Source organism: Gossypium hirsutum, chromosome D03 (genome assembly GCF_007990345.1).
Source record: "Gossypium hirsutum isolate 1008001.06 chromosome D03, Gossypium_hirsutum_v2.1, whole genome shotgun sequence".
Taxonomy (NCBI): domain Eukaryota; kingdom Viridiplantae; phylum Streptophyta; class Magnoliopsida; order Malvales; family Malvaceae; genus Gossypium; species Gossypium hirsutum.
This window is the reverse complement of record NC_053439.1, coordinates 10323188-10332942: the sequence shown is the minus strand read 5'-3', so window position 1 is coordinate 10332942 and position 9755 is coordinate 10323188. Positions and strand designations below refer to the sequence as shown.

The 9755-nt window shown below is 30.1% G+C and overlaps 1 protein-coding gene across 2 annotated transcripts; it reads right to left on the bottom strand.

Moving 5' to 3' along the window:
• Positions 1-3291: 3291 nt before the first annotated feature.
• On the bottom strand, positions 3292-9552 carry LOC121215348 (tocopherol O-methyltransferase, chloroplastic). 2 transcript variants are annotated; one of them, XM_041089733.1, is made up of 6 exons: positions 9217-9552; positions 4530-4699; positions 4297-4401; positions 3939-4142; positions 3738-3840; positions 3292-3641 (listed from the first exon to the last, which is right to left on the bottom strand). In XM_041089733.1, exons 1-6 carry the CDS (start codon positions 9440-9442, stop codon positions 3538-3540), a joined length of 912 nt encoding a protein of 303 aa, XP_040945667.1. In that variant the 5' UTR covers positions 9443-9552; the 3' UTR covers positions 3292-3537. The 2 variants fall into 2 exon arrangements, with proteins under 2 accessions (XP_040945667.1, XP_040945668.1); XM_041089734.1 differs by having other exon boundaries at positions 3738-3831.
• Positions 9553-9755: the final 203 nt, after the last annotated feature.

The window sequence follows — 9755 nt, the reverse complement described above, 5'->3', positions numbered from 1 at the left end:
CAATAACAATAATCATTTACCAAAATAAAATTATGTTAAGGGTATTCTAGTCATTTTAATTTTTTCCACTATGCTATTACACCTCTATTCCATTCAACCAAACACAAGATTACTATTACGCATCTATTCCATTACATTCAACCAAACAGTTGATTTGCTATTACACCTCTAATCCAATACACCTCTAATCCAATACACTTCTAATCCAATACATCTCTAATCCAATACAGCGAACCAAACGCACTCTTAGAAAAAGTTTGGACAAAGTTCAAAAACGGTTTAAACTTTTTTAACTCAATTGAAACATTTTTAAATCGATTGAAAAATTGTTCCCTACAAAAAGTATCAAGACCTTTTTCAAGATCGATACTAATCTTGCTTACTGACTTGAAACAAAAATTGAACAATCACAAAAAGTATCGATGCCTATTGTATTTTTATCGATACCATCTTTAACATCGATACTGTTTTTGCATTCTGACTTCTTGATTTTTCAAACAATTATAAAAAAATATTGATACCTTTTACCAGGTATCGATAAAATGTTTTTAGTATCGTTGTAAACTAACTTTAACGGCCATTGAATCAAACATTAAATGCTAATTGTATCGATACTCATAGAAAAAGTATCAATACCTTTTGTTGCAGGTGAATTTAATGATCTGATATTTTCATCCCCAACAGCTTTATTCAATTCCTCAACAACCACAACAGTTAGAAACCGATTAGAGAGTATGAATACTAACTTCTAAAGGTTCTACCACAATAAGTGAGATTACAATAGACCAAGTACTTCAAGATACATAAAAAATCCATTACCAATCACTTTGTGCTTCAATTCTTTATCTTCTTCTTGTAAACATTTCTAAACATTCATTGTTTTTTCTATCCGCTCAAGTGTTTTCCTTGTATTTGTGCTTAATTAACAAACATTCTAATCTTATAAGGATTATTTCTTTATTTGCTTATTTGTTTCTTTTTGAGAGAGTTTGTATCTTAAGATTTGGGTAGAAATCGTAAGGGATTGTAATGTTAAACCTTATCCTCAAAGGTTGATCAAAATTAGTGAATTTGAGAAAATCCTTAGTTGTGGAAAGCTAAGATAGTGGAGTAGGCAATTGGGGCCAAACCATTATAAATCGTTGCGTTTATTGTTTCATATTCTTTCATTGCTTCCACCAAATTTTTAAAAGGTCAGTTCACCCCCTCTTGGCTATTTCTGGTGGCCAATCGAGCTAACAATATATTAATATTATTAAATCCTTAATTGAGTTTTTATCATGAATTAATTAGACATAATTTTAATTATAAAATTTCGAACATAATTTAAAACAATACTACATACAAATTAAAAAGGTGCAAAGGTAAATTATATTTTAAAAAAATACTTAAAATAAAAACTAATATTTTTTCTACTAATAATAACTTATATCATTGATGATTAAAAATTGCAACATTTTTTAACCTCTATTAGGGTTGGAAAATAGCATATCAGGAGCAAATTCAAAAATAGAAAATCTGATTGCCCATAATGACTCAAATTAACATACTTGATATTATACGATCTCAAAACATATTATAAACTTATATTCCAAAACGTAATTCGAAAAGTATAAGAATACCAAAGCACAAATTGGTAACATATTTCTCCACATGCTTAATCCGATTTTCATAAAACATGTACAAAAAGATAATATAGCATAAAACATTGAATCTACTGAATTGACATGGGAACAACTATTGATTTCTCATTCCTTTGCCTTTCTTCCTCCTCTCTAGGTTAGTTTCCCCAAATCATCAAATTCTTTGTCTGAAAAACATGGTAAGTAAAACTATAACATAAACATAATTAACTGGGCTTTTAAATAAAATGCCCATTCAAAAGTTGTGAGTTTTACAACTAAGCAAAATATTATAAATAAAATCAAAAGTAAATATGCTATAGAAAACATGAGAACCATATAATTAAGTGAAATTAGAATGTGTAGTAGACTATATTGACTTCATGATTTCATAGGTCAACCTCGATGCTCCCCTCTCCCCTCATGAAACTGTTAAGTATCCTTTATTCCTTCTTTATGCTATACTAAATATCCTCTTCTTTTATGACTAAAAATTTGAAAGCTTTGCTAGAAGTGGAGGTTTGTGATACCCTTTGAATATATATATATATTCTTTTAGGATTAATTGGAACTACTTTGTTCAAGATTATATAAAACCTCTCAATTTTAAAGTTGTATGCAAAAGTAATAAAATAATAAGGGTAACTATAAAAACAGCCACTTTTGTTTGCCTTAGATTACATTTTAGTCACTTACGTTATCGTTTTGTTACGAAGCGATCGCTCTACTGTTAAACTCTGTTACCTCCCTAACGGCGGTCCTACATGGCAGTCCAAATGGATTTTAAATGCCAACTTGGATGTCTTACGTGGCAATCCAAATTAAATTTATTTAATTAAAAACTTATTTTCATCCTAACAACTGGACATCTAAGTTGGCATTTAAAACCCATTTGGACTGCCATGTAGAACTGCTGTTAGGGAGGTACAGAAGTTCAACGGTAAAGTGACCATTTCGTAACAATACGACAACGTAAGTGACTAAAACATAAATGACTAAAATGTAATATAAGGCAAACAAAAGTGACTAATTTTATAATTTACCCAAATAATAATGATCTAACCTCCGATCATAACATTTAATTGATGTAGAGTCAATTTGCTCAAATAATTTTAATAAAATTTTAATAAAATTGACATGCTAGCTTGCGTGCGTTTTATGTATACTTCGGATAACTTTGATAATAAAATTGGTTCCATCACCAAGTTGAGTAGACGTTAACGAAAGCTTGGCTCCACCGTCATTTCTCTTATTTGCAGAAGATAAGAGCAAATTGTCTATTCCTACACCTGCCTCATGATAATATATAATCCATAGTTTATACCTTGTACTTATCTCTGGTGAAAACGAAATGCATGAAAGCCATGTTATCTTCTGTGATTTTTTAATTTAATTCTAACGTATTTAAATATTAATATTAAATTATTTTTTTATTAGTGAAATGGGTTTTTTAATCCCCACAATCTCAATTAACCAATTCATGACTACCTATATTAAGACACAAGCACCATTCACGTGGAGTAATGATGTAGGATTATTGTAGACCAATTCTTGAGGCCCCAAACATCCCTTGTTAATGGGAAAGATGGTGCTGTACTTCTAGCAGCTAATTCCTGCTTTACTCATTTCTCCATCTCTAAAAATTAGTGAATGAGCAAGACAGGCAAGGTTGAAAATAAAAGCCTAAAATTACAATGTTACAATAGTTCTCCATGCATTCTATAGACTGATTGATTTTATTGGCCTACAATACGACTAACAAGTTCCAGAAACGAGAGGAAACCCAGACTTACTTTATTTTATACTTGAAATAAGCAATTGGGGGGTGACACTGACACACCCCTATTACAACTATGAAGATGAATTATGTTTCAAATTAATGCAGCAGAGTCAAACATTTGGTTGTCGTGGCGGTTTACTCGGGTTTCCGGCATGTGATGATAGCGAACTTGATCACACCCTTCTGGTACCCTTGGATCATCAATGGCATCACTAATGCACCTTTTATGGCTTTTAATCCTAATGATATCAACACACAATAAGAGCAACATCAACAATTCTCTCCTATTCTCCTATCAGCTTAGTTTAAGAGTTATGAGCTATAAACATAGTTACCACTACGTAGCAGTGATATGAAGCCCTTCCAGGTAAACGCTGAGCGTATCACTGCCGGCCAAAACGGGGCAACACGCTCAGACCAATCAGCAGCCTGTATATCCTGCAATGTAGCATGTTATATCATCTCATCAAAACGTTATACAAGCATGTTGAACTTGAGAGAGGGTTTTAGCTATTTAACCAAGTAAAATTAATTACCTGGAGAGATAGGGACTGAAGTAGTTTGACATAGTCAGAAGTAGAACACCACTCAGGTAAATAGTAAGCATTACATATCCTATTTAGCAGCTTTTTCTCCCATGGCTCCAAATCCTCTTCCGAGGGACCAAGATCCCTATGGCACCATGTCACTATTATTATAGTGCCTCCAGGAGCTGCAACTCGTGCCAACTCATTAACAAACTGCCAGTGTTGGATGCAGGGAATAAATTAATAAACATATGGCACCATTAAGCGAATTATAGCATGTATGCCAAAGTTCCATTAATCTCAACAAGTCAAACAAACTTGAAAGTTTAACAACAAAATGTAGCATATTAATTGGGATAAAACAAACCTTAGCTTTATCAGGCATGTGTTCTCCACTTTCCATACACCAAACTAGATCAAACTGACCATCAGGGAATGGTTGCTTCAGAGCATCTGCAACTTGAAATGAAACCTGCAAATATGGCAGTGTGTTATAGCTATCTTTCTATCATCAAAACTAAACACTTGCAAAGATGAAAACATTTATGAAGTGATATGCCAGCTTGAAATGTAGAGAACTGAAGAGTTTTTCACATATACCTTGTCTGCTAGTCCTTCATCTTTAGCAAGAACATTAGCCCTTCCAGCTTGGACAGGGCTCAAAGTAATGCCTTGACATTCTGCTCCAAATTTCCTTGCTAAGTATCTAGAGCTGCCTCCTATCCCACATCCAACATCAACTATTGTCTTGGGCTGCTTTGCTGGATCATCTGAATAAGCCAATTGAGAGGTAAAAGCAATTGTTAGAAGATCATCTTCATCCAAAGGTACCGGCAAACAAGGACTCGGGGGCTGTTTGCATCTATAGATCAATAAGTTCTCATATTTATTGTTAGCTGCATTTTTTTGAAACATCATATTCTTTATTTCAATAAACACCATAGAAGAAAGATGAGAATTTTTGTGAATATTTAGTTTGATTCTTTCCAATAATGAATATGTATTAGATCTATGCATCCTCTTGAACTCATGCTACTGCTCATCCATGCTAATGTTGTTTGAGTATACTTGTTAGCAAGACGGGGAAAAATACAGTGTATTGCAGTGAAACAATTATGCTCAGCTAAAGAAGCAGAACTATAAAACTAATGAAATTATGTCCATTTCGGGTATCCGTTTAAGGCTAGCTTGAATGTCACTAAAGGTAAGATTCTGTACAAAAAAAAAAAAAAAACCTATCATGTTGTTATCTAAGAGAATTTTTTATTTTCCTCCGTAAAGATATTTTGCTCCTATTCAACCTTTCTTTTATTAATCATCAAAGAAAGAATGAACAAATAAAACATTAAAATACATTAAGTCATGCCTAAGGATATTAGATTATGTCAATTTTGGGTGTCAATTATGCTTCTTCTTTTTTTTCCAGTAGATTTAATCTCTATACTAATTTTTTTTATAATCTTTATACTAAAATTTAATCATTTCTTGTCTTCTACTTTGTAAAAATGTCAAACACAAAATTTCAGAAATAATTAAAAAAGTATGTCAAAAAAATAATATGAAAACACACACACACACACAAAATACGTTAATCAAAATATACATTTGTTAAAAAGAAATTAAATTGCTATACCATGAACCTGACACAAAAATAAATACTTTAATTTAATTTAATTTTGTTTTGGTGAAAAAAGAAACTTAACTAAAATAAACAACTAAAGTTAACATTCAACTACCCTACCATTCCAACTACTTCCTAAGAGATGCTCAAAATCTAAAATATTGCTACTGGACGGGTCCCAACTATGAGCTGCTCTGTATTTAAAATTTATCATTAACAAATATAGAGAGAGAGAGAATACACGAAATAAAATACGACAATTTTGAAAAAAGAAAAAAGAAAAAAGACACAAACCTATTAAAATATGCATAAACTAAATTATTTACTATTTTATTAAATTATATTATAAATTGTATTGATTTTGAGTTATAGATATTATAAATTATAAAAAATCTGAAATGCCCTTATTCAGTAACAGCATACCTAAAATGGGCAATGATACATTTGTGTGTCTTTAAATGAACCCACTTCAATTGCCACTTTAGCTCTCACGTAACTCACCCCTCGCACACTTCTCATGAGTAGTTCAAATAACTAATCATAATAATATTTTATATTAACAGTACCATTATCTTACTAAATTAATATTTTCTCAAATTTATTTCTTTTTGTCGAGAAAGATTATGCAAAATAATAATTTTGAAAAAGATTAAATTAAAGAGAAAGGCTTACGCTTTAATTTAATTTAATTTAACCTTAAATTGTTTTATATCAGATTTTGGAGACCACTTTACACGTTTATATATATTATAAATGAGTTTTGGTTGATCCAAAATTAATTTTAATTATTATTAGAAATAATAAAGTATTATATTATATTTGTTTCGGTCTCTCAAGAAGGTATCCGGTGGATCCAATAATTAATCTTCTATATTTTATAAGCCCATTAATAGAGTAAAAAATTATCAAAAATTTAAAAAATTACTCTGAATAATTAAAGTAAGAAAAGCATCTCAACTAACTTTTAAGTTTTTTGTACTTCAAATTTACACATTTTAAAATTTCAATCACATGTTTTCTCTACAAAAATATAACACATCGATTTTTAAACCTTAAACTTTAATATAATCTAATTATATAACTCTTAACCAAATTAATATATCAGTTGAATACCTTCAAAAATATTTTAAAAAATAACAAATATTATTATAAAAATATAAAATTTATATAAAAAACAATTTAAATCCAAAAATTTTCAAATTTAAACAGAGAAAAATTTTCCTCAATCTTCATTTATTTTTATATAATCTTTTTATAAATATGTCTTTACATAAATTTGTTTATCATCTACGTTGTGGGTTGCCATATCTAATTATTATTATTACAGACCCTATCACAAGCCACACCCACCCACCACGTGGGTGAGTGATAAAAACTTAAATAATATATAATTATTTTTTAAGAAAATAAGGTATATAATTGGTTTTTAAGAAATAAATTTTTAAAAATAATTTGTAATTTTTTAAGAGAGGGAGGGATAGTTTTTAGAGAGCGTACGGTAGATGTTAGAGAGAAGTTTTTTTGGGGTATGGAATAGTTTTCCTTTATTATTTTAATTTTATGTTTCTTTTTCCTCTTAATTGACGTGTATTGGCTCAAGACACAAACGTTTAAGAAGCTTCATGAATGGTATAGAGTTTAATACGTAGTTATAAAGTAGATGGATAATTAATATAGGTAGTAAATTATTATGGAGGTATGTATATCAAGACATTAAGTAAATTAATCCTTGTATCTTATATTAAGAAAAAAATTAATTATTTCTATTTAAAAATTTCAGTACTATAAAAAAATTAGTGTGATTAACAGAATAACTAGATAGTAACATGTAGTATACCATGTTTATTTTATTCTGACATGCAGAGACTAATTTTTAACCGTAGAAATAGATAAATTTTTAACAAAAAAGATAGCTTACTCTTTGTTTTAATGTAGAAACTAATAAAAATAAAATAGAATTGATATTTTTATTAGTTATATGCTACTCCAATTACTTACCGCCAAAGGAGGTAGCGGCGGAAGAATGGACCACAAATGGATATCATGTTTCCTTGTCTTGTTATTCTGTGAATTGGTTCCAACACCAGTAGAGAAGAAGAACTTCTCTTGCCTCCACCTTCCTGTTCTATCTACCCAGCATAAACAGCAAATGCAACCCCCTTACTCCCGCCCATTAACTACATTTGTTCCTTCCTAATTAACCTATCCATTTTGGTGCTTTCTAGTTCCTACGTACTCTTACAACTAGCTATCCAACTAAATGAGGTTAAACCATCTGCTATTTCTAAGTTTAGGAGCTCATTATTATACAAAAAATACAAGCAACTGCGTATAGTTATAAAATTCAGTACATATTAATATTAAAAATAACTAACTTGTACTGTCATTTATAAATATATAAGCAATTTATTCCTTACATTATTTTTAAAATTTTGAATTCTGATATATTTTTTCAATATTAAGTCAACAATTTTTAAAATCTAAATTCAACTTTATTAACTATAATCTTTTCCAAGATCCGTCGATCAAAATATATTTTCTCTATTACCATCAAAATGATATAGATATTAAGCTATTAATCACAAATGAAATGATTTTGTAGTGATATATATCGTATTATAATTCTTAACTGAGTTTGGTTTTGATTCAATTTAACAAAAAGAAAATACATTTAAAGAAAATGATAGTTGTTTAGGAGACTGGCTCCGAAGTTTTCAACAGTTGATCCATTCTTGTTTTCCGTCTAAGAGCTCGATTGAGGAATCAGTCTACTGTTTGACAACCACACTTCAAATACTTGTTTTGAAGGAGTGGATGCTCTCAACAATATTTTTCTCGGTAAAAGATAATAGTAAAATTCTCAAATCTATTAAGTTTGAGAATCACATCATTTATTTTATATATTTCTAAAAGTAATATCTTATGGATGAGTCACTTATCTTATCAACTATTTTTTTTTTTGAAAGAATTGAATCTTATAAAAACAAAAGGTGCTTGCTAAATAAAAGTACTCATGGCCGGATTGGATTGTATTTGAATTCCACATGTTAACATATTTTATATTTGTTAAAATTTAGTTTAACCTAAAATATAAATATAAAATTTTATCTAAATTCGTCTATTTAAAAAAAAAAAACTTAAGCCTGCATATATTGTTTTTAAATATTTTTAAACAAATATTTATGTTATATTATATTATATTTTTTATTAAAATTTTTTATATAATAATCTTTATATTATATTAAAAATAATATTATATATTTAATATAAATTTATTTTTTAATATATTTTAAATTAAATAATATATAAAAATAACACAATATAAAATATTATAAACTTAATCATTTAGTCAAGCTCAATTATTAAATGTTAAGACCTGAACTCTACCTATATTTTTAGGTAAACCATCTCAAATTTTACTTAAACCGGTCTTCAGGCCTTGACGAACATGCTAAGTGGCATTCATTTCAAATAGTAATTGTAAATACAAACCTCAGCGCTTAGACAAAATTGTAGAAACCTGAGCTGGCTTTCAACCACTGAATCCAGATTAATAGTTTGGGTTGAGCAGGTTTGGTTTCAAGTTGAATATTAGTGCTTTGTTATTCTTTATCCTTTGATTTTAATGGAATTTGACAAGTGGATAGAAAAGAAAAGAAAACGAACCGGTTATTCCAGCGAAACGGAGCGATTCTTCGATCATTCGGATCTGGGCAGCTGGATGATCGGAGCCTGAAACATTGGAATCCGGATCGTAAAAACCATGATGCATATGGTCACCCCAAATGTCTTCCCAAAGCCCAGACGACTGGTCGTAGAACTCCGCTATCCCTTCCTGCAATGCACGTGCATCGGGCGTGCTCGTTGCAGCGGTCTCGCCATGCGTCGTCATAAGTCTTGCCTGTCACGGGAACAGGAAAAAGAAAAGGGGAAGACGTGGAAAGGAAAATACAAATAAGGGAATGGGAATGGGAAGTTTGTAAGCAGATGTCACATACTTATAATCAATTTGGCAGTTTTGTGATTGTGGGAGTGTATGAAGGGTAAAATAGAGAAAAATGATGGAATTGTAAGTTCGGTTTCCAATCAATGCCAATGTCATAGTTGAGGTGAGGTGGATGGTGTGAATAATTTCAGTAAATAATTGCCCTACTTCGTCCCTTACTCCTTAAAATATTTTATTTTCCTTCTCACACACAATATAT

Bases quoted from the DNA above. Each gene is read 5' to 3' on its own strand.
- LOC121215348 (XM_041089733.1), bottom strand. From the start codon at position 9,442: ATGACGACGCATGGCGAGACCGCTGCAACGAGCACGCCCGATGCACGT. The intron at 4,700-9,216 runs GTTCGTTTTCTT...TGGCTTATTCAG, and splicing joins CCGTTTCGCTGGAATAACCG to ATGATCCAGCAAAGCAGCCC. The intron at 4,143-4,296 runs GTTTGTTTTATC...CAACACTGGCAG, and splicing joins ACATGCCTGATAAAGCTAAG to TTTGTTAATGAGTTGGCACG.